The 25,572-nt window shown below is 45.2% G+C and overlaps 2 protein-coding genes across 3 annotated transcripts in view; one reads left to right on the forward strand and one right to left on the reverse strand.

The window, feature by feature from the left end:
• The window catches only part of mospd1 (motile sperm domain containing 1), a 35,351-nt gene extending 27,955 nt beyond the window's left edge, over positions 1-7,396 (forward strand). The window contains 1 exon segment of the mRNA XM_052020938.1: positions 5,277-7,396. Within this exon segment, the coding sequence (XP_051876898.1) occupies positions 5,277-5,308 (32 nt within the window). The 3' untranslated portion in view covers positions 5,309-7,396.
• A 16,445-nt stretch (positions 7,397-23,841) lies between these two features.
• The window catches only part of pabir2 (PABIR family member 2), a 67,168-nt gene continuing 65,437 nt past the window's right edge, over positions 23,842-25,572 (reverse strand). For both annotated transcript variants that reach the window (XM_052022549.1, XM_052022550.1), the window contains one exon: positions 23,842-24,892. In XM_052022549.1, coding sequence (XP_051878509.1) covers positions 24,712-24,892 — 181 coding nt within the window. In that variant the 3' untranslated portion in view covers positions 23,842-24,711. The remainder of the gene's footprint in view (positions 24,893-25,572) is intronic.

The following is a 25,572-nucleotide window of genomic DNA, read 5'->3' on the forward strand; positions in this document are numbered from 1 at the left end:
ATGACAAATGGAACTTAACTCAGTGCAGTGTTGTGTTTTGAGAAGTTAAACCAGGGCAGGAATTACACAGTAAATGGTAGGGCCCTGGAGAGTGTTGTAGAACAGAGAAACCTAGAGGAACAAGTACATAGTTCCCTGAAAGTGGGGACACAGGTAGACAGGGTGATGAAGAAGGCGTAAGACATGCTTGCCTTTATAGATCAGAACACTGAGTATGGGAGTTGGGGCATCATGTACAAGATGTTGGTGAGACTCCACCAGGAGTATTATGTGCAGTTCTGGTCACCATTACTATAGGAAGAATGTGATTAAGCTGAAGAGGGTGCAGAAAAGGCTCACAAAGATGTTGCTGGGACTGGAGGGCTTGAGTAAAAAGAACAGACGGGCTAGGGTGGGAATGTTTCCCCTGGAGCAAAGGAGGCTGATGGGTGATCGTGAGGGATACCGATTATGGTGAATGGCTGCAGTCTTTTTCCCAGGGTTAGGAGTCTAAATCTGCATAATTTAATATGAGGTTTAAAGGGAACCTGAGGGGCAACATGTTCACACAGAGGGTGGTGGGTATATGGAATGAACTGCCAGAGGAAGTAATTACAGTGTTTAAAAGACATTTGGACAGGTTTAGAGGGAGATGAGCCAAATGCAAGCAAATAGAACTAGCTCAGGTAGGCACTGGGTCAGCACAGATGAGTTGGGCCAAAGGGCCTGTTTCCATGCTGTATAACTCTATGAACAGCATTGTTTGAATTCATACAGTGACAGTCTCATTGGGATTTGGTTGTTTACACCCAGGGTATCACACAGAAATGTGGCTTTCAGTTTGGTCACATTTGCACATCATGGAGTTTTTAAGGAAATCTTTCTGGTTCAAATTCAAACCAAGCTGCCAATCAGACCAGTGCCGACACCATCCCTATAGTGCACATAGCAAGGTTCTTTCAGTGAATGCTTTGAGGAAGCCAGCTAGATTAGGAATTGAGTGAATGAAGCTGGATTTTAATGAACTGGAAATGCTGAAAATACTCATCAAGTCAGACAGTATCTGTGGAGAGAGAGCCAGAGTTAATAGAACCATAGAACAATACAGGCCCTTCGGCCCACCATGTTGTGCTGACCTTCAAACCATACCTAAGACTACCTAACCCCTTCCTCCCACATATCCCTCTATCTTAAATTCCTCCATATGCTTTTCTAACAATCTCTTGAACTTGACCAACGTATCAGCCTCCACCACCACCCCAGGCAGCGCATTCCATGCACCAACCACTCTCTGGGTGAAAAACCTCCCTCTGACATTTCCCTTGAACTTCCCACCCATTACCTTAAAGCCATGCCCTCTTTTATTGAGCATTGGTGCCCTGGGAAAGAGGCGCTGGCTGTCTACTCTGTCTATTCCTCTTAATATTTTGTATACCTCTATCATGTCTCCCCTCATCCTCCTCCTCTCCAATGAGAACAGCCCTAGCTCCTTTAGTCTCTCCTCATAATCCATACTCTCTAATCCAGGCAGCATCCTGGTAAATCTCCTCTGCTCCAACACCTCCACATCCTTCCTATAATGAGGCGACCAGAACTGGACACAGTACTCTAAGTGTGGTCTAACCAGAGTTTTGTAAAGCTGCATCATTACTTTGCAGCTCTTAAACTCGATCCCACGATTTATGAAAGCTAACATCCCATAAGCTTTCTGAACTACCCTATCTACCTGTGAGGCAACTTTCAGTGATCTGTGGATATGAACCCCCAGATCCCTCTGCTCCTCCACACTGCCCAGAATCCTGCCATTTACCTTGGAGTTTGTCCTTCCAAAGTGTACCACCTCACACTTCTCCAGATTGAACTCCATCTGCCACTTGTCAGCCCAGCTCTGCATCCTATCAATATCCCTCTGTAAGCTTCAAAGCCCTCCACACTATCCACAACACCACTGATCTTGTGTCATCTGCAAACTTGCTAACCCACCCTTCCACCCCCTCATCGAAGTCATTAATAAATATCACAAAAAGTAGAGGTCCCAAAACAGACCCCTGTGGGACACCACTAGTCACAGCCCTTCAATCCGAATGCACTCCCTCCACCACAACCCTCAGCTTTCTACAGACAAGCCAATTCTGAATCCACACGGCCAAGCCTCCCTGGATCCCTTGCCCTCTGACCTTCTGAAGAAGCCTACCATGTGGAACCTTGTCAAATGCCGTACTAAAAGCCATGTAGACCACATCTACTACACTACCCTCATCAACCTTCCTGGTCACCACCTCAAAGAACCCTATCAGGCTTGTGAGGCAAGATCTTCCCTTCACAAAGCCATGCTGGCTGTCTTTAATCAGTCCATGATTCTCTAAATGCTCATCGATCCTATCTCTTAGAATCCTTTCTACCCTCATCAACCTTCCTGGTCACCACCTCAAAGAACCCTATCAGGCTTGTGAGGCAAGATCTTCCCTTCACAAAGCCATGCTGGCTGTCTTTAATCAGTCCATGATTCTCTAAATGCTCATCGATCCTGTCTCTTAGAATCCTTTCTAACAGCTTGCCCACCACAGACGTAAGGCTCACTGGTCTATAATTCCCTGGACTATCCCTACTACCTTTTTTGAATAAGGGGACAACATTCGCCACCCTCCAATCCTCCGGTACCATCCGCATGGACAACGAGGACTCAAAGATCCTAGCCAACGGTTCAGCAATCTCCTCCCTCGCCCCACGAAGCAGCCTGGGGAATATTCCGTTAGGCCCCGGGGACTTATCTGTCCTAATATTTTCTAACAGTTCCAACACATCCTCTGTCTTGATATCAACATGCTCCAGAACATTACCCTTACCAACACTGTCCTCAGCATCATCAAGGCCCCTCTCCTTGGTGAATACTAAAGAGAAGTATTCATTGAGAACCTCACCCACTTCCACAGCTTCCAGGCACATCTTCCCACCTTTGCCTCTAATCGGACCTACCTTTACTCTCGTCATCCTTCTGCTCTTCACATACGAGTAAAAAGCCTTGGGATTCTCCTTAACCCTACTTGCCAAAGCCTTTTCATGTCCCCTTCTCGCTCTCCTCAGCCCCTTCTTAAGTTCCCTCCTTGCCACTCTATATTCCTCACGAGCCCTGTCTGATCCTTGCTGCTTACACCTTATGTATGCTGCCGCCCTTCTTCCTAACTAGTTGTTCCACCTCTCTTGTCACCCATGGTTCCTTCACCCTGCCATTCCTTCTCTGCCTCACCAGGACAAATTTATCCCTGACATCCTGCAAGGGATCCCTGAACATCAACCACATCTTCATAGCACATTTCCCTTCAAAAATATCATCCCAATTTACACTCTCTTGCCTTATAGCCTCATAATTCACCTTTCCCCAATTAAATATCTTCCCGTCCTCTTTGCTCCTATCCCTGTCCATGACAATTCTAAAGGTTAGGGAGCAGTGGTCACTGTCCCCCAAATGTTCACCCGCCGATAGATCTGTCACCTGACCCGGTTCATTACCTAATACTAGATCTAATATGGCATTCCCTCTAGTCAGCCTGTCAACATACTGTGACAGGAATCCATCCTGGACACACTTAACAAACTCCACGCCGTCTAAACCTTTGGCACTAAGCAGGTGCCAATCAATATTTGGGAAGTTGAAATCTCCCACGATAATAACCCTGTTATTTTTGCATCTTTCCGGAATCTGCCTCCCAATCTGCTCCTCAGTATCCCTGCTGCTACCGGGGGGCCTATAGAATACTCCCAGTAGAGTAACTGCTCCTTTCTTGTTCCTAACTTCCACCCATATTGACTCTAGAGAGGATCCTTCTACATTATCCACCCTTTCTGCAGCTGTAACCGTGTCCCTGACCAGTCACGCCACCCCTCTTCCTCTTCTTCCCCCCTCCCTATCCCTTTTAAAACACTGAAAACCAGGAATATTCAATATCCATTCCTGCCCTGATGTCACCATGTCTCTGTAATAGCCACAATATCGTAGTCCCATGTACTTATCCAAGGCCTCAGTTCATTTCCCTTATTCCTGATGCTTCTTGCATTTAAGTAAATGCTCTTAGCCCATCCACCTTACTACTTTTATACCCTGTACTCTGCTTCTTCCTCAAAGCCTCTCTACCTGTTTAGATCTGACTTTTCCCCATCCCTTCACACTGAATTCTGTTTATCAGGGCTGGTGTCTTTAACCTGCTTGTTACTGTCTATCACAAGGCTGCATCCTCAGCTCCCTACTCTACTCCCTGTACACTCATGACTGCGAGGCCAGATTCTGCTCTTACTCCATCTACAAGTTTGCAGATGATACCACCGAGTAGGCCGTATCTCATAACGATGAGTAACAGAAAGGAGATAGAGAGCCTAGTGACATGGTGTCATGACAACAACCTTTCCCTCAATGTCAGCAAAAACAAAAGAGCTTGTCATTGACTTCAGGAAGGGGGGCAGTGCACATGCACCTTCTACATCAGCAGTGCTGAGGTTGACAGGGTTGAGAGCTTCAAGGTCTTGGGAGTGAACATCACCAATAGCCTGTCCCTGGTTCACCACGTTGATGCCACAGCCGAGAAAGCTCACCAGTGCCTCTACTTTCCTCAGGAGTCTACAGAAATTTGGTATGTCCCCTTTGATACTCACCAATTTTTATTGATGCGCCATAGAAAGCATCCTATCTGGATGCATCTCAGCTTCGTTACGGCAACTGCTCTACCTGGGACCGGCAAGAAACTGCAGAGAGTTGTGGACACAGCTCAGCACATCATGGAAACCAGCCTTCCCTCTGTGGACTCTGTCTATACTTCTTGCTGCCTCAGTAAAGCAGCCACCATAATTAAAGAGTCCAACCTGCCCCAGATATTCTCTCTTCTTCCCCTCCCATCGGGCAAAATATGCAAAAGCCTGAAAGCACGTACCACCAGGCTCAAGGACAGCTTCTATCACCCTGTTATAAGATGTACCTCAGTATGTGACAGTAATAAACCAATTTACCCAATTTACTGTAACAGAGCTAAAAGGAATAGTTGGAGTTGAAATTCATTTGTCAGGAGGGCTTTCCCTTGGATGTTAAACCAAGGCTTGGTAAAATAAAATCAGATGTCCTGAATCTGGAACCAACCCTTCCTCCCTCAATCACACAAAAACGGGTTAATTCAGGTTGTGGGATCTTGACATGCACAATTTGACAGATTTCCGACATGAATAACTCTCAGAGCAGTAATTCATTGGATCCAGATTATGTACATGGTGCTAGAGATGCAAGTAAATTAAGCAAGTGTGTTTTATTTCAGGGCTTGTGACCATGGTAATACTGCGGACATGAATTGGGCCTGGCCCAGGTGAAGTGAAGGAGGAGCAGTGAAGACTGAAGCAAGTGTTCATGCAGGTCACGGGCTGGTCCCAGGGGGCTACCTTTCCATTGACAGAATCGGAAGGCAGGCAGATGGTGCGATCACCTGTTCCGAGCTGCGTGGATTTTTCCGTCTCTTGCATATTTTAATATTTACAGATTTTGAGGCAAGCTTGTAACACTGCAGCCTCCTTGTCCCCAAACACCATCAATAAGCTTTGTTTGTTTTAATTGCTCTGAATATGTTGGATAAACAGTTTCACATGTGCATAGAACTTTTTATTAAACAGAACATCGTTTGTTACTTTTTACTCTGGCTGCAAATCTGCTGTGTATCATGTAATAACATGGACTCTTAGTGAGGGTAGGCTTTAGTCCCTAAGCAAAACCAATGAGTATTCCTTACAGGCGCAGATGTGGTTCTGCCAGAAGTTGGCTGTATTGGTGAAGCACTATGCTAAATATAATCCAACTACCAAGCATTTCAGTGGTGTGAAATTGTACATGTGGTTGTAACAATGGAAACACTCATGAAATATTAACTGCACTCCACTGATTCTGATGCCACTGTATTTTCTGCATTTTCAATGTCCTTACATCAAATTTTAGTTAAGATGGTTATCAAACAGTCCCAAGTAGTTTCTTTGACTACATTGTAAGACATAGCTCAATGGGTAGCTCTCTCCCCTCTGAGGCAGAAGCTCACGAGTTGATATCCTGTCTCATTCTCCCCACTCAGTCTCACCTGACATTCCCTGCGCCAAGAGCTCCACATTGTTCAAGGGACCATCTACGTTGTTGGATAAACAGATCCCATGCCATTATTCCATTAGACCAGAGTTCTCCCCAGTGTCCTGGTCTATATCTCAACCAGCCTCACTTATTCAGTTCTTAGCACATTGTGGGAGCTTTCTGTGTGCAAATTGTTTGTGAAGTCTCCCCTGTTGCATTACTTCGTTGGCAGCAGTTCCTCACCCATTGCACAGTGAATCAGGAAGAAGCAGAATGTGTTGCAATATTTAGCTTGTTCACTTTAAGATTGATGTAATGTGCATTTACTGCAGAACCTGTGCAGGACTGACACACACACACACACACACACACACACACACACACACACAGAGTTGCCCTCACTGGGGGAATAAGGACAAGTAGATGGAATGCATGTTGGCTTTGGTCATTGCACAAAGTGCCTTCTGCAATGAAGCTTTGCAGTAGTACATCTCTTGCATAGACAACCCACTCCTCAGTGAGATTACACTGATGGTGGCAGTTAAAGACATTCACAATTACCCTGCAGCATAAAAGCACCGAGCAGTCCTTCCATTTGGATGTTTTTAATTAGCTGTCACTCCCGTCAAAGGGGGAGAAGAAGGTCATGGGAAAGGAAGAGAAGTTGGGCAGAAGTCTGATCCATGGGCATCCAGAATCCCAAACAAACATATCTGAATGCCAAATTTCAAACAATTCCATCACCTTTCATTGTATAGCAAGCAGTTGTGATGAGGCAAGAGATAGTGATGATAATGAAACTGTATTTACTAAAGCAAGAAAGCTAAGTTAATAAATAAAATTAAGAGCTTAGAACCTGCCTTATCCTATCCACTTGCCAACTGGTCCCCACATTGGGTTTCTCCACTCTTCAGAAACTGGCACATAACAGCTCTCTGTCTGAGTACTTTTACTTTTTAATCAGGCTGCTCTGAAGGGAATACTTCAAAACAATGATCATATTTAAAGAACCTGTTTAAAACAATTTTCAGGTCTTCTGCAGAGACATTACATAAAATCTTGAGTTGTTGAATACGAGTTAAATTGTGATTTGAACTGTTACGAATACAACCAACAGAAGATGAGTACTAAATGTCCAGAAATAAATTACAGGGTAAATCATAGCATTTAGATGCAGTGGCCTATCCAGTGATTCACACTGTGCAAACCTACATTCTGCAGACTGTGGTTATTTTTAAAAGACAGAACAGTAATACACCTTGTAAATGTTTACATCATGATTTATACAATTTATTTAAACATTTTAATAAAATTATTTTTGAGAACAGATCATTTTTTTGCTTTGTCCATTGAGAGAGACTGTCACTTTGCAGTTTCTGACTCCAGGTGCTGTTTTGTAACTGGTGTGCACTCAGCCTCTCTCAATCCAATTTGAGCGCAGCCTTAATGGCTCAACCTATGACGTCCTATTCCATATAATGACTCAAACAATAATTAAGGAAAACGACAATTAAAATAACTACACATCCTTTATAAGTTTTAACAACCAACTGTATATACAGAAACAAAATAGAATATGAAGAGAATCTGGAATAGGAACAATGCTGGAAATGCTCAGTTTGTCAAGCAGCAGCCATGGAGACTAGTTGTCGAAGTCGAGTTTATTGTCATCTGCACATGTCCATGTGTTCAAGGTGCAATGAAAAACTTACTTGCAGCAGCAGATAGCATCAGATAAGCAGCATTCGCAAGAAAAACATATTAAGCATAAATTATACACAATTTTTACAAGAAAACTCAATTAGAATAAAAAAAAGTTGATTAGTGCAAAGTGGTCACAGTGTTGCTAAACTGCAGTGATTAGGGTTTTGCCGGTTGGTTCAAGAACCGAATGGTTGAAGGGAAGTAACTGTTCCTGAACCTGGTGGTGTGGGACTTCAGGCTTCTGTACCTCCTGCCCGATAGTAGCTGCGAGAAGATGGCAGGGCCTGGATGATGGGGAGCTTCATTGATAGATGTTGCCTTTTTGAGGAAGCACATCTCATAGACTTCAGGCTTCTGTACCTCCTGCCCGATAGTAGCTGCGAGAAGATGGCAGGGCCTGGATGGTGGGGATCTTCATTGATGTTGCCTTTTTGAGGAAGCACATCTTGTAGATTCTACTGATGGTGGGCAGGGATGTGCTCGTGATGTATCAGGCAGAGTTCACTACTCTCTGCAGCTTCCTGTGTTCCTGCCATACCAGACTATGATGCAACCAGTCAGGATACTTTCAAAAGTACAGCTGTAGAAGTTTGTTAGAGTGTTTTAAATCAATGATCATTCACCATATTTTTTTCTAACATTTTTAACTGCTTCATTTCTAAATAAAATTTTGGACCCGACAGTGAACACAGGATGCTGGAGTGCCTGGTGAATTTGGGTTTGTGTTGCTTTCAGCACCATGACTCAGGTGATAAATACAGGTTCAAGTTTGCTAACAGTCAGACTTCAATTGTAGAAATGTGAAGGAAGGGCAGTGGGAAATTAAGAGAAGGTAGGCAGAAGTCTAATCCATGGGCATCCAGAATCCCAACCAAACATCATCTGAATGCCTATACTCTGCTTTAGAGAGCTTGTGACTGAAGTTGTCCACTAAGTGGTGAGAAGTTTAGGAGCCCAAGTACAGGAATCGCAATGTTAGTGGACCTCCTACAAGTGACAATAATAAACCAATACCAATTCAACATAAAGAGTAATTATAAACCAATGGAATGTTTAATCACAGGGTAATACAGCACAGAAACAGGCCCTTCAGCCCAACTCGTCTATGCTGATCAAGGTGTCCACCTAAGCTCGTTCCATTTGCCCATGTTTGGCCAGTGTACCAAACGCCTTCTTCACTACCCGAAATATTATTTCCAGCAAACTATGTATTTGTACTCCTAGGTTGTTCCACACACGCCCCATATGACAACTAAGATTGAGGAGAATCCTAAGATATTCTATATCAGGAAAAAGTGTAGCCAGGGAAAGAGCTCGTCGTCTTCAAGACAAATGAGTATATGTGGAGCCAGAGGATGTGGGCGAGGTCCTAAATGAATACCACTCATCTGTATTCACCAAAGAGAAGGACATGGGAGGTAGCGTGTTCGGGAAGGTGTATGTGGATCATCTGAGGATGTCAGGAGTAGATGTTAGATATTACTACATGCATAGGGGTAGATAAATCCCCTGGGATGGATGAGATCCATCCCAGGCTGCTTTGGGAAGCAAGGGAGGAGAAAGCTGGGGCCCTGATGGAGATTTTTGCATCTTAGCCACTGGTGAGGAGACTGGAGAGTAACTACCATTGTTGTTTTATTTAAGAAGAGCATGTATAAACCAGATAACTAAAGGCTGGTGAGCATTATGCTAGCAGTAGAGAAATGCTAAGGGATCGGATTTATGAGCATCTGAAATGATGGGATGATCAGGGATAATCAGCATGTCTTGGTGTGAAGGATATCCTGTCTCACTAATTTGAGATTTTTGGTCCAGAAGGTTCAGGCACATGGGATTCAAGGTGTGCTGGCTAATTGGATCCAAAATTGGCCTGGTGATAGGAGGCAGAGGGCAGTGGTGGAAGGATGTTTTTCTGATTGAAAGACTGACCAGTGGGGTACTACAGGGATTGGTGCTGGACGTTTGTTGTTTGTGGTACATGTTAACGACTTGGATGTGAAGGTAGGAGATTTGGTAAGTAGGTTTCCAGATGACATAAATAGAACAGGTGTCTATGGTTACAGCAGGGCATCAGAATCAGGTTTATTATCACTGGCATATGTTGGTAAATTTGTTGTTTTGCGCAGGAGTACATTGCAAGTATACCCACCTCTACCACTTCTGGCAGCTCGTTCTACACATCCACCACCCTCTGGGTGAAAAACGTTGCTCCTTGGACCTCCTTTAAATTTTTCTCCTCTCACTTTAATTATGCCCTCTAGTCTTAGACTCCCCTATCCCGGAAGAAAAGACTGTAACTATCTACCTTACCTATGCCCCTCATAATTTTATAAATCTCTACAAGGTCAGTCCTCAGCTTCCTTCACTCCAAGGAAACAGTCCCAGCCTACCCAGTTTCTCCTTATAACTCAAGTCTTCCAGTCCCACTAATGTTCCTGTGAATCTTTCCTACACACTCTGTAACTTAATTACATGTTTCCTATAGCATGGTGACCAGACAGCACACAGCACAGGAGGTCCCTGCATTAGAGAAGACCTGACTTCTGGAAATCCAAACTTTAGGCAAATTCTCCCATAAATTTTTAAGAATTTTTCAAGGTAATAAGGTTAGTTACAGAAATGCATCTTCAGGAGTTATGGAATAGGGGTAGCAGCTAGTTAATTCAAAAAGAAAGCAGTCTTCAAAAAACTGTTTTACATGTAAACCTCCCACAGTAACCAGACACCGTTGGTTAAGGAGGCCACCTCTACAACCGCAAGACCAAGAGCGACCATTTCACAGCGCACCCATGCTCGATCCGCTATGGCCATCCTAGGCTCCCAGTTACGTGCCATTTCAACTCCCCTTTCACATTCCCACACTGACCCGTCCATCTCTACTGCCAGGGTGAACCCCAATGCAAACTGGAGGAACAACGCCTTGTGTTCCACCTGGTAGTCTGCAAACCCAATGGTATGAACATTGTTTTTCATTGTTAGGTAACTCTCCTGCACCACCCCACCCCCAGCACCCCCCAGCCTCCCCAACAGCCACCTTCATGCTTTTCTCCCTCCAGCAGCTGTCTCCAACCTTCATGCTCTCCTCCCCCACCTTCCTCCATCTATGCCTCTCTCAGTCTCCCCTCATCTCTCATTCACCCACCACTGTCTCTCAGCTCCACTCCACTCCCCTCCCCATACCTGGCACAACCTGCCTGTCAACTTACACCCCTCCTCAGTCCACCAATTACCTTGGACTCCTTTCTCACTATTCTCTCCTCTTTATACTGGCCATCTCCCCTCTCTCCTCTCCGCCACCCCCCCCCCCGCCCCGCCCACCTACAGATGCTGCTCGACCCACTGAATTCCTCCAGCAGAATGGTTTGTTGGTCCAGATTCCAACATCTGCGGTCTCTGATCTCCTTTGGATGTGAGGCATTCTGATACTGTACCACTGTATCTTCACAGGGGAAGGTAATAAATAAATTCCCGTGTTAATCATTGAACTTGTTCATTTCAGACTTACTGAAAAATCAGTTTTTGGACACTTCTCAGGAACGGAACCCTTACATAACCCAGGGAACTGCCTGTACTTTGTGCAGCCTAACCAATGATTTGTACAGCTGTAAAATGACAGTCCAACTCAGTCCAACTCCTCAGCCAACAAAGCCAAGTTGTCATACACCTTCTTCACCACCCTGTCTACGTGTCAACACTTTCAGAGAACTACTGTATATACTTACCCTCTAGGTCTCGCTATTTAATGACACTCCCCAACTTACACAGTTGTTCACTGTGCAAGTCCTGGCCTGGTTTAACTTCCCAAATTGCATCACTTCACAATTTGTCTTATTAAATTCCATCTCCCATTCCCTTGCCCACTTTCCCAGTTGATCTAGATCTTGCTGCAACCTCAGACAGCCTTCTTCACTGTCCACTACACCACCAATTTTGGTGTCATCTGCAAACTTACTGATCATGCCACCTACATTTTCTTACATGATGAACAGCATAGGTCCAACACCGATCCTGCAGCACACCACTGGTTACAGGCCTCCACAGCTCTCCCTAACCACCCTCTGCCTTCTACCACCAGGCTAATTCTGTATCCAATTTGCCATCCCGTGTGTTCTAACCTTCTGGACCAGCCTACCATACAGGACAGTAGAACACAGAACAGTACAGCACAGAACAGGCCTTCGGCCCACCATATCTGTGCCAACCATGTTGTCAAATCTAACTAATTCCATCTGCCTGCACATGGTCTGCAATCCCTCTGTCTAAATGCCTCTTAAATGTGGCTATTGTATCTGCTTCCACCACGTCCCCCAGCACTGTGTTTAAGGTGCCACCACCCTCGTGTCCCCTTTATACCCTTCTAATTTCCTTCTTATGTGTACTCCTGCATCCCTTGTACTCCTCAAGGGATTCGCTTGATCCCAGCTGCCTATATCTGACATATGCCTCCCTCTTCTTCCTGACCAGACCCTCAATATCCTTAATCCTGCCAGACTTGCCCTTCACTCTAACAGGAACACACTGTCCTGAACTCACCCTATTTTCACTTTTAAAAGCCTCCTATTTGCCAGATGTCCCTTTAAGCAGCCTCTCCCAATCAACCTTTGCAAGTTCCTGTATAATTCAATCAAATTAGCCTTGCCCCATGTAGAACTTGTGGACCTGTCCTATCTTTTTCCATGACTATCTTGAAACTCGTAGAATTATGGTCACTGATCCCAAAGTGCTCCCCCACAGACACATCAGGCCACTTGCCCAGCCTCATTTCCGAGGAGGAGGTTGAGTACTAGCCCCCCCTCTAGTGGGTCCAGCTACATATTTCTTCAGAAAACTTTCCTGTACACACTTAACAAATTCTGCCACATCTAATCCTTTAGCACAGTGGCAGTCCCTGTCAATATTGGGGAAGTTAACATCACCTACTGTTACATTCCTATTATTCCTACACCTATCTGGGATCTCCCTACACAGACTCCTCTAATTCCCGCTGACTAATGGGGGGCCTGTAGTACAATCCCATCAAAGTGATCACCCATTTCCTTATATCTATGTTGTACCCACATGGCCTCACTGGATGTTCCCCCAGGCATATCCTCTGCTGTGATGTTCTCCCACATCAACGGTGCAACTCCTCCTCCTCTCTTCCCTCCACCTCTGTCACGGCAAGAGCATCTGTTCCCCAGAACATTGAGCTGCTGTCCTGCCCTTCCTCAAACCATGTTTCTGTAACAGTGTAACATCCCAGTGCCATGTGCCCATCTATGCTCTGAGTTCATCTGCATTAACTGGCAGGCTTCTTCCATAGGCTGGGCTTAAGATATCTTTATTAGTCACATGTACATCAAACACACACAATGAAATGCACAGAGTGTTCTGGGGGCAGCCCACAAGTCTCGCCAAGCTTCCAGCGCCAACATAGCATGCCCACAACTTCCTAACCCGTACGTCTTTTTGTATTCTGCACTGGATCATTGGAGGCTGAGGGATGCCTTTCTAGAGGTTTATAAGATTATGAGGTGCATAGATAGGATAGATGCTCAGACTCTTTTTTCCTGAGCACATATTTAAGGTGAGAGGGGAGACATTTAAAGGAGATTTGATATAAAGGATTAGGTTTTCACAGAGGGTGGTGAACCTCTGGAACGAGCTGCTAGAGGAGGTGGCGGAGGCAGATAAAGTGACAATGTTTAAAAGGCATTTGGACAGGTAATTGGATAGAAAAGGCACAGAGAGATACAGTCTAATGCAGGCAAATGAATTAGCATAGATAGACATCACAGCTGGCTTGGACTAGGTGGGCCGAAAGGGCCTGTTTCTGTGCTGTACCATTCTATAAGAGTTAGGATGTTATGTTGCAACTTTACAAATCACAGGTTAGATCGCAGTTGGAGCACTGTGTGCAGTTCTGGTCACCACAATGTGGTTGTGCTGGAGAGAGTGTGGAGGAGATTCACCAGGATGTTGCCAAGATTGGAGGAGATTAGTTCTGGGGAGAGACCATAAGATCATTAGATATAGGAGCAGAATTAGGCCATTCAGCCCATTGAGTCTGCTTCACCATTCAATCATGGCTGATCTTTTTCAACCCCATTCTCCTGCCTTCTCTCCATAACCCTTAACCCCCTTACCAATCAAGAACCTATCAATTTCTGCCTTACATACACAAATGACTTGGCCTCCAGAGCTCTCTGAGGCAATGAATTCCATAGATTCACCACCTTCTGGCTGAAGAAACTGAAAGATTGGACAAGCCTGGCTTGTTTTCCCTGGAGCGAAGGAGGTTGAGTGGTGACCTGATAGAGGTATATAAGATTATAAGAGTCATAAATGGGGTAGTCAGAATTTTTTTCCCATGGTAGGGTATCAAAAACAAGAGGGCACAGGTTTAAAGTGAGAAGAATGAATTTTAAAGGGGATTTGAGTGGTTGATATCTAGGGGAAATGGTGGAATCAGAGATAATCACTACATTTAAGAGATATTTAGACAGACAATTAACCAGGAAAGGCATAGAAGGAGAGGGATCTAATGCAGGCAAGTGGGAATAGTGTAGATGAGCAAAAAGGTCAGCACGGACATGGTGGGCTGAAGGGCCTGGTTTTGTGCTGGACAACTCTACGACTCTGTCAAGTCTTGCAAATGAAGTTTTGAAGAACAATCTGTTGAACTGCTTATAAATATCAAAGAAACTTCATAGGATAACCAAAGATAAATCATTCCCTCTGCTGGGGAAGTCCGAACTACAAGCACATGATGTAAAGTAACTACTTGTGCCATTTAGGCACGAAACTACAGAAGGTATTAAGGGACACAGAGCGAAGGTACGTTGATGGAGCTAGGGTTTAGATCAGACACATCTGATTACATGGATCAGGCTCCAGGGGCTGAGCTGGTCTTTTGTTCCCATTATTAATTAACTTATTGACAAAGATATTCAGATTGCCTTGAATTGCATTGACTGCTGGGGGTTTTGCCCTAACTCCACCTTCAGTTACCAACCGTGGGGCCTTTCCATTATTCTAGCTTTGACCCGACAGTGTCAGAACCTGTTTTGTCAGCAGTGGAATGTTCACTTTAGGGTTCAGACGGGGAGGCAGAGAGAGAATTTGCATTTATGCAGCTAATTTAACTTAAACATTTAACATTTCCCTGTTTAAAACATTCAATAGCTCTCTTGAACTTATTCATCTCTCCAGAATCTCGTACTAATTCCAACATCCAGTTCCCATCACTTGACCACTGGCAGCTGCACCTTCATCTGGGTGGGGCCCAACTCTGGAACTTCCACCCTAAACTTCCTCATGCAACAAGGACCACCTTGGTCATCTTTCCTAATAACTCAGTAAATGGCCTGGTTTCATTGTTTACTTTGTAGCAGCCAAATGACACACTTTGGTATGTTATAAATACCATGTTTTTGGAGGTGGTTTGTTTTGTTAATTATCTCTCTTCATTGCTTCTGTCTGACCCCTTCATAATTCTAGTTCCCCTCCAAAACCTTCACATCCTTCCTAAACTTCTGATACTTGGAACTGAATACAGTGTGACACTCACCTTTTGCCTCCACAGATGCTTCTTGACCTACTGAGCTCTTCCAGCATTGTTTTATGTGACAGTGTGACAGCTGGAGCTGTACAAATGGATAGCAGAAATTCCTGGCTTTGGTAGCCAAAGTCACTATTGAAACATGATCCAAACTGCTTCAGTTGCTGTCTTAATAACCTGTTGCTTTCAAAGATTTGTTGGTTATCACCAGGACCTTGATTCTCCTATAAACTTGTACCATTCAGTTTGTATTAACTGATCTCCAGATCGATATTCACCCCAGTAGCCCCCAAACCCAAGTCCTTAATGGATGTTAAAAACTACTCTGCTAGTGCTGAACCCTGAGGACATCCTACTGATTGTTTTTCTCTAGGCTGAAAACAGTCATTCATCACAAACCTTCATCATTTGGTCAAAGCTGTCACCATCCCTTCCACCCAACTAGACAAATCAATGGTCCTTGACAATCGGGTAAATTGGAATCAAAGTTCAGCAGGAAAAGCTGTAACTGAACAATGGGAGCCTTTCGGATGGAGGTGTGCTGGGCTGTAGCTGAAATATGTGCACGAGGAGAGAAGCCAGCATTCCATGATGGCCAGAAAGTTGAGCAGATAGATTCACATAGCATGGAAACAGGCCATTTGGACAAACCACTATTTACCCAACTTCCAGTACTTGGCCCACGCCAGGTTGTAATTATCTGAAAATCAGCAAGTTCTGAGGGAAGTTGAAGAGGAAATAAGGGAAAACGAGAAAGGACTGACAAACCTAGAAGAAAATCCAAATATATTCTACTCGCATGTAACAGGGTAGGGGTTCGTGGAGGAGAGGCAGCCAATCAGAGGCCACAGTCGGTCCCTCTAATAAAGACATACTGTTTAAGACAGTAAGACTGTTTAAGGTCAGGGAAGTCCTCCTTGGTCTCATCCTTAGCTTCAGGGTTGGGGCACATGCACTGATGATTGTAGCCTGTTAGTTCCATATTAGAGTGAGCTAGAGTCATACAGCACAGAAACAGGCTCTTTGGCCCAACTGGTCCATGCCGACCAAGATTCCCATCTAAGTTAGTCCTATCTGCCTGTGTTTGGCCCATATCCCTCTAAACCCCTCCCATCCATGGACCTGTCCAAATGCCTTTTAAGTGTTGTTATTGTACCTGCCTCCACCACTTCCTCTGACAGCTCGTTCCATACACCCACCATCCTCTGTGTGAAGAAATTGCCCTTCAGGACCCTTGTAAATCTAATCCCTCTCACCTTTTCCCCAGGGAAGGGGAATCAAGAACGAGAGGGTTTATGCCTTTCCATGGGAAAAAGACTGTGAATTCACCCCATGTCCTGCATGATTTTATACTCATCTATGAGGCTGTCTCCTACACTTCAAGGAAAAAAGTCCCAGCCCGTCCAACCTTTCCCTATTACTCAGGTCCTTGAATCCCGGCAACATTCCCATTAATCTTGCACACTTTCCAGCTTAAAGACATCTTTCCTATAACAGGGTGACCAAAACTGTGCACAATACTGAACGTCTTGTACAACTGCAGTATCATGTTCCAACGTCTATACTCAGCGCCCTGACTGAAGGCCAGTGTGCCAGTCACCTTCTTCACTGCCCTGAGTACCTGTGACGCCACTTTCAGAGAACCATGTACTTGTACTCCCAGGTCCCTCTGTTCTACAACACTCCCTAGGGCCCTACAGTTCACTGTGAAAGTCCCACCCTGGTTTGACTTCCCAAAATGCAGCACCTGCACTTAACTGGGTTGAACCTTCATTCTGCAGGCAGATTTGCTGAAATGTCGGACTAGCTCATTCTTAATGGCAAAGGTCACTCCATGAAGAAGACTTTCTCTTCCAGTTCACTCCTCCACTGTTTTGTTCCATCAGCCGATCTTCTGCCAGTCATGTATCACTCATGGTGACGCTGCTGATGTCCTGAGCTATGGCAGCAGCAGAGCAACTTTGAGGTCTGTCACTGCCGGAAGTGCCCGTGAAGGTCCTGACATTCCAGGTGCTGAACTCCATTCTGTGTTTCTACAGTAGCTGTAGCACATTGTCCACCACACCAACCTGACAGGGTGAAGAATGAATCAAGTGGTAAGGGAGACAAATTCACTGGAAGGGCAAATGGGAGGATGGTCAATGAGGTTGGCTTGGCTGTGTTGGGCCGAATGGCCCATTCCTGTGCTGTACAACCCTGTATAACGTTTGTTCAAGTCACAAGGCTGGCTCAGGAGGAGGCTGCAAATACAGGACCCTGGGCCTTGTAAGTAGATGCATGGAACGAGGAAATCATGATGAACATTTGTAAAGCCCTGGTCTGGCCACAAAAGTACTGTGCCCGGCTTGGACACCTCACTTCACCAAGATGTGACGGTTTCAGACAGGGTGGTGGAGAAATTTACTAAAATGATTCTGCAACTGAGTCTTTAATTATGTGGAGTGACTAAAGAAAAGAGTTTTATCCATGGAACAAAGGACATTGCAAGGACACCTTACTCCATATACCTTTCATGATTCTATGTAACTTGATTAGAAAGTGTTCCCATTGGTGGAAAGATCAAAGCCCAGGTGTCACAGAATGAAGGTGATTGCCTAAAGAACACAAGTCTAGATGGGACTTATTAGAACTTTGTTTAGGGTGTAAGGTGCACAGGGAGTAATGGAGGCAGATTCAAGGTAGAGGTTAAAAGAGAACATAGAACAGTAGAGCACAGGAAGAGTCCATCACGTCTGTGCCAAACACAATGCCGATCGAACTGATCCCATCTGCCTGCACAAGGTCTGTATCCCTCCATTCCCTGCCTGCTCATGTCTCTGTCTAAATGCCTTTTAAATGTTGCTTCCACCACCTCCCCTGGCAGCACGTTCTAGGCACCCACCACTCCCTGTGCGAAAAACCTGCCTTGTACATCCCCTTTAAACTTTCCCCTCTCCACTTAACTATTTGACATTTCTACCCTGAGCAAAAGAACTGAATAAATACCTGAAAAGAAGTAATGAGGATGGGGCAGTGGGGTTAGCTGACTTGGGCTTCCATCGGGCTAGTGCAGACTCAATGGGCCGGGTGGTGATCCCAATCTTATCACTCTGTTACCTTTTCCAAAAGCACCAACAAGTCAAACAAATCCATGCTCCCCAAATGGCTGAAAGTTCTCTGATTATTTTGAAGAGCTCCCTCACCAGCGATGTTAACAACGGCTTCATGGTAAGAGGTTGTAATGTTTGTAACCCTCCAGTCCTTGCAATTTGCACTTCCCTTATAACTCAGCATGTATCCCACAAGGAAAAGGTTTACTTATGAGAAACAAAGGACTGCAGATGCTGGAATCTAGATGAAAAACACGATGATGCTGGAGGAACTCAGCGGGCCAGGCAGCATCCGTGGAGAAAAGCAGGCGGTCAACGTTTCGGGTCAGGACCCTTCTTCAGGACTGAAGATAGGAAAAGGGGAAGCCGATATATTGGAGGGAAAAGCAGAGCAGTGATAGGTGGACAAAAGAGGGGAGGTGGGGTGGGCACAGGGTGGTGATAGGTAGATGCAGGTAAGAGACAGTGATGGGCGGGTGCGGGGGGAGAGGGGAGAGCAGAGCCCCTGGGGGGGGTCAGAGGGAAGGAGGAAAAAAAGGTGGGAGAAAAAAGTCCAGGAAAAGGAAGAAAAGGAAAGGCACGGTTGGGGGGGGGGGTGGGGGGTGGTTGGGGGGGGTGGTGGGGGGTGGTTGGGGGGGGGGGTTACTTAAAGTGGGAGAATTCAATGTTCATGCCATCAGGCTGCAAGGTTCCAAGATGGAAAATGAGGGGCTGTTCCTCCAGTTTGCGCTTGGAATTCTCCCGGCAGTGGGGGAGGCCGAGGACTGACATATCAGTGAGAGTGTGGGAGGGGGAGCTGAAGTGACCGGCAATGAGGAGATGCAGATCGCGGTTACGGACGGAGCGCAGGTGTTCTGTGAAACGGTCACCTAGTCTGCGTTTGGTTTCACCAATGTAGAGGAGGCCACACTTGGAGCACCGAATGCAGTAGATGTTATTAAGGGAGGTGCAGGTGAATCTCTGTCTCACCTGAAAGGACTGTTTGGGTCCCTGGATGGAGGTGGTGTAGGGGCAGGTGCTGCACCTATGGCGGGGGCAGTGGAAAGTTCCCAGGATGGGTGGGGGAGGGGTGGAGGAGTGAACTAGGGAGTCGCGGAGAGCGCGGTCCCTGCGAAAGGCAGGAAGGGGTGGGAGGGGAAGATGTGCTTGGTGGTGGGGTCCCGTGGAGATGGCAGAAGTGGCGGAGAATGATGTGTTGGACACGTAGGCTGATGGGATGAAATGTGAGGACAAGGGGGACCCTATCCCTGCTGGGTCTGGGAGGGGTGGGGGTGAGAGCAGAGGTGTGGGAAATGGCAGAGATACAGGTGCGAGCTCTCTCGACCACAGTCGGGGGGAAGCTCCGGTTAGAAAAGAAGTTGGACATCTCGGGTGTCCTGGAGTGGAAAGCCTCATCATGGGAGCAGATGTGGCGGAGGCGGAGAAATTGAGAAAAAGGGATCGCATCCTTGCAAGAGACAGGGTGGGAGGAGCTGTAATCGAGGCAGCTGTGGGCATCAGTGGGTTTGTAGAAGACGTCAGTGGATAAGGAATCTCCTGAGATGGAGATGGTAAGATGGAGGAAGGAGAGAGAGGTGTCAGAGATAGTCCAAGTGGATTGGAGAGCAGGGTGAAAATTTGTGGCGAAATTTATGAAACTGTCGAGTTCCGCACAGATACAACACAGAGACTGTTCAATGTAGCCATTAAAGAGGCAGACATAGCTGGGGCCCATGTGAGTGTCCATAGCTACACCCTTGGTCTGTAGAAAGTGAGAGGAATTGAAAGTGAAGTTGTTTAGGGTGAGGACAAGTTCAACCAGGCGGAGGAGAGAGTTAGTGGAAGGGGACTGGTTCTGTCTCTGGTCAAGGAAGCAGCAGAGGGCGGTGAGGCCGTCATGAAGGTTTACTTATCCTCTTTAACTATTGCCTTTCCAATACTTTCTCAGTATCTAATCTTCTCTCTGCATTGGTGCCACCTCTTGTACCCCTCCGGAACTTGACAGCTTCATAAATTTCGCCATGTTTTCACCCTGCTCTCCAATTCAAGTGACTCTCTCTGACACCTTCCTCAATCTCTCCGTCTCCATCTCAGGAGATTCCTTATCCACTGACATCTTCTACAAACCCACCGATGCCCACAGCTGCCTCGATTACAGCTCATGCAATACCAGATTCAGTACCCTTTAATGTTCTCTATTTGAAAATTTTAAAACATTTAAAAATGTTAAAATGATTTATTTATTATTCATAGACATTATACATATAATGTCAGAAAATACTAACACCCATGTTCTTCTGTCCTATCTCACGCACCTTGTCCACATGAAACTCAACATTTTACATTATATGCATCTTGAGATCCTGACATTGTAAGGTTGGTAATGCCAGTTCTAACAGTATGATAACAGTACAAACCCCCACTCAGACTGAGAACCGCATCACCCAAATCATCCACGAGATGGCAGCTTTTCCCACAACATCACAATCTGGTAAAGGACCATGTTAGAAAGCTTGTTTTAAAACAAGAGGGAAAATCCAAACATTTCTCTGAAGGTATATGCACCAAATTTTACAATGACCAGCACAAAGTGGTGTTTGCATTAGCTGACTTAAGACCTTCAGCTGGTGATCTGTAAGAAACATTAGTAAACAAATCCTCCCTGGTAAAATGAATCACTAGCTTGTTGTTTCAAGAATGCCTTTATAACACTTCATCTCTCTTCTGCTATACAACAAATCACAGTTTATCGGGACCTCAGCTGTACATCACTGCACCAGGTTTGTAAACCAAATAATCCTCCATTTCACAGGTTTTTGCTGTCCTTTGTATGAAATTACTTCCTGACATCTCACACACAGCCACCAGCAGAGGAAACATCAAATCCTTACCTAAACGATCCTTTTATCACCTTATTTACATCATACCTCAAAATCCCTAAACTGCAGGAAATATTAAGCAGATTTATTCAACCTTCCTTCAGACAATGCAAGGTGTCACCAACGTCACACATTTAGCAATTGCATGCAATTCACTCTCCTGATGGACAGCGGCTTTGCAAACACTGGCAATGCATCATGCAAATCTACATCTCTTGTCCCCTCGTGCTGAGGTCATCCATTGTGATCTGTCTCTTGTACCCAGAGTAAGCTATAGGCTGGTTAACCATAGAACAATACAGCACAATACAGGCCCTTCAGCCCACCATGTTGTGCTGACCTTCGAACCACACCTAACACTATCTAACCCCTTCCTCCCACATGTCCCCCTATTTTAAATTCCTCCATATGCTTATCTAGCAATCGCTTGAACTTGACCAACGTATCAGCCTCCACCACCACCCCAGGCAGCGCATTCCATGCACCAACCACTCTCTGGGTGAAAAACCTCCCTCTGACATCTCTCTTGAACTTCCCACCCATTGCTTTAAAGCCATGTCCTCTTGTTTTGAGCATTGGTGCCCTGGGAAAGAGGCGCTGGCTGTCCACTCTATCTATTCCTCTCAATATCTTGTACACCTCTATCATGTCCCCCCTCATCCTCCTTCTCTCCAATGAGTAAAGCCCCAGCTCCTTTAGTCTCTCCTCATAATCCATACTCTCTAATCCAGGCAGCATCCTGGTAAATCCCCTCTGCACCCTTTCCAACACCTCCACATATAATGAGGCGACCAGAACTGGACACAGCACTCCAAGTGCGGCCTAACCAGAGTTTTGTAAAGCTGCATCATTACTTCGCGGCTCTTAAACTCGATCCCACGATTTATGAAAGCTAATATCCCATAAGCTTTCTTAACTACCCTATCTACCTGTGAGGCGACTTTCAGTGATGTGTGGATATGAACCCCCAGATCCCTCTGCTCCTCTACACTGCCCAGCATCCTGCCATTTACCTTGTGCTCCGCCTTGGAGTTTGTCCTTCCAAAGTGTACCACCTCACACTTCTCTGGATTGAACTCCATCTGCCACTTGTCAGCCCAGCTCTGCATCCTATCAATATCCTTCTGTAAGCTTCGACAGCCCTCCACACTATCCACAACACCACCGACCTTTGCGTCATTTGCAAACTTGCTAACCCAGCCTTCCACCCCCTCATCTAAGTCAATAATAAATATCACAAAAAGTAGAGGTCCCAGAACCGATCCCTGTGGGACACCACTAGTCACAGCCCTCCAATCCGAATGCACTCCCTCCACCACAACCCTCAGCTTTCTACAGGCAAGGCAATTCTGGTTATTTGTCATCAATGAACAGGACTTGGGACTCCACTCCAGGAGCACTCCATCTACACAGCAGGACCCCCAGGTTTAAGGGTGTCTGCTGAGTCACAAACAATTCTTTTCCAACACGGGCAAACCACTTCATTCAGGAGGAGGATGGGGAGGCAGCGACTGAGTGAGCTTCATTTTGCCTTGGCTCACTAATCACTTTGGTTCAACTCAGAAGGCGGTCCAGAATCCACACCCTTCTCCACTCTCCAGCACACGGCTCTGGCTCCAACCCAACACTAATCCTAGTTCACCATGTGCACCCCCTAATACTAGCTGTCTGCCTGACTGGTGTTCCTGTCCCACCAGCTGCAGCACAGTAGATGGAAGGTTGCTGAGGGTCAATGCTGGAGGCTGCAGGGGGCTGAAGAGGACAACCCTGAGGGCCCAGATTCAGACTGCATCACTTTGGTCAGGATAGTACCGGTTGTGGAGAGCAAACTACAAGCACCAGTGGAGTGACGGGTTGAACAGAAATGCAATAGTGGTGAGGACCTCCCACTCACTCTCAAGTTAACAATGGAGCAGGAAAGTCCAAGTAGTTGGGCCCAAATGCTACGGGTAGAAGCTCAGTGAGCACCTTCCTGCCATTTTATTCACCGTGCAGTTAATATTCTCTGCACACCATGATTATTTTTCATTTCTTTAATGACTTGCAATTGTCACAGGTAAACAGAGGATTCACGTACAATGCTTGTGTTTATACAGAACATTTGCATTGTGCTACTACTTTCACTATGCAGTCATTATTTCAGCAACTTTCCACAATCAGCAGCCTAGGTATTCACTTTAGTGGCTCTGACTGAGATAGAAATGTCCGATCTCAGGCATGGGACATAAAGCGTATGCCATTCAAAGTTTCACTGTCAACTCAAAGCCAGTGACAGGAGTAGTGATTAAAGTATCATTGCTGCTGTGTTCATGGGAAAATCTTCACAAATGTAGATGAGAGATATGCTGCCAAACTACTTTTGTTGGCAGATAAATATTTTTAATCACTGCACCATTCAGAACCAAATGTTCAGGATCTCCACATTTCTGCATTTCTTCCTTGTCCATAAAAACACAAAAATAATTACATGAATTGCAGGAACTGGCTCCAGTACCTCGAACAAGGTAAAAAAATATCAGCTGGTAATTCCACACTTGGGGAAAAATTAAACACACATATAAACACAGCCAGAGAAATGTCAGATTGCTTTAAATCATTTTTATGGTGAACCCACATATAGTAGCTCAATAAACTAATAATTTATGTCACCAGAAGCATGTAAACTGTTTAAAGGATCTGTGAATTATACACATACCAAGTAATATGGATTACTGGTGGCTTGGATAGCTGTGAAGCACAATATTAAATTAGGCTGATCATGTCTCACCTCTGGTATGTTACACTATGCACATCTTTGTTAATAGGGCAGCTATGAACACTCCGCAGGAGCCAGAATACACAGGAGGTGCCTGACTCTCTGCAAAAGGTGCTTTTGCAACATTCAATAGAGAAACACAACTAAAGTAACCAGGTCTGTACAAAAGAACAAATGGAACTCAGATGCCTTCAATTCCCACTCCCAACCCTCCCACCACTGTAAATATATAAAGGCTGCAACTCCTGCCCTTAACAACTGTGCTCATTTAAGAAAAGCACAGAAATCTAGTCAACAATGGCTTAAAAATAAATTCAAGTCAAAACCCTTTACATTTAGTGCTATTCATAAAAAAAGAGAGGTTGCAAGCAAATGAAAAGACAGCAACCTGGTGTTGTACTTAGAATCCACCCTGTGAATGTTACGTCAGAATATACAATTCTGGCTGGACTTTGGAGAGACCTTTCAGTCTCTCTGATCCTAAGTTCTGAAGTAAAAAGTAAATGAGCAACTTCAGGGAGAAAAAAAAACTTAAAAAAGGAGAAAATATTTCTCAGAATTCCTACAATCAGTTCTTTACATGGAGACCCCGCTACACAATGACATATTAATGGCACTGCACATGTGACACCATATTACTACAGATGCGTTCTCTCCCCAAACTCTCTGATTCAAACGTTCCATCAGGAAACACAATGTCACTTTGGTGAACGTTCAGGATCTGTAGTGAAAGTCAAGCAGGAATCGGATGTTGCCACTGGAGTCACTCTCACTGCACTGGACTTTGCCAGTGAATCTTGGCCTGAGTTACCATTGCTGATGTTGTCATCCAGACAGTCTGTGGAGAGACTGAGGAACATTTCGCCACTCTGCACCGGACTGAAAAAAATTAAAATTATAAACTGTAAAATGTTAAATTAAAAAAGAACTATCCAAACACCAACAAACTTTTAGCAGCAGGAACATTGGGTTATTTCTTTCAATAACCTGGGGCTACTGAGATTAACTGGCGTCACAGAGTTTTCCATCACAGCCTTTTGGATCAACTTGTCTGTGCCGACCGAACCAAGTTGCCAAAATGAGCTATTTCCATTGGCCTGTGTTTGGCTCATATCCCTCTAAACCTTTCCTATCACGTACCTGTCCAAATACCTTTTAAATGTCATAATTGTACCTGCCTCTACCATTTCCTCTGACAACTCGTTCCGTGTACCCACCTCCCTCTGTGTGAAAAACTTACCCTCAGATTCATTTTAAATAAGATTTCTTTATCAGTCACATGTACATTGAAACACACAGTGAAATGCACCTTCTGCGTAGAGTGTTCTGGGGGCAGCCCACAAGTGTCGCCGCACTTCCGGCGCCAACATAGCATGCTCTTTTCCCTCTCACCTTAAACCTGTGCCCTCTAGTTTTGGACTTCCCTACCCTGGGGAAAAGACCCACGTGCAAAGCCACGCTGACTATCCCTATCAGTCCTTGCCTTTCCAAATGCTGGTAGATCCTGTCACTCAGAATCCTCCCCAAATAACTTACCCACCACTGATGTTAGGCTCACT

The sequence above is a fragment of the Pristis pectinata genome, chromosome 8, assembly GCF_009764475.1.
Source record: "Pristis pectinata isolate sPriPec2 chromosome 8, sPriPec2.1.pri, whole genome shotgun sequence".
In the NCBI taxonomy this organism is placed as follows: domain Eukaryota; kingdom Metazoa; phylum Chordata; class Chondrichthyes; order Rhinopristiformes; family Pristidae; genus Pristis; species Pristis pectinata.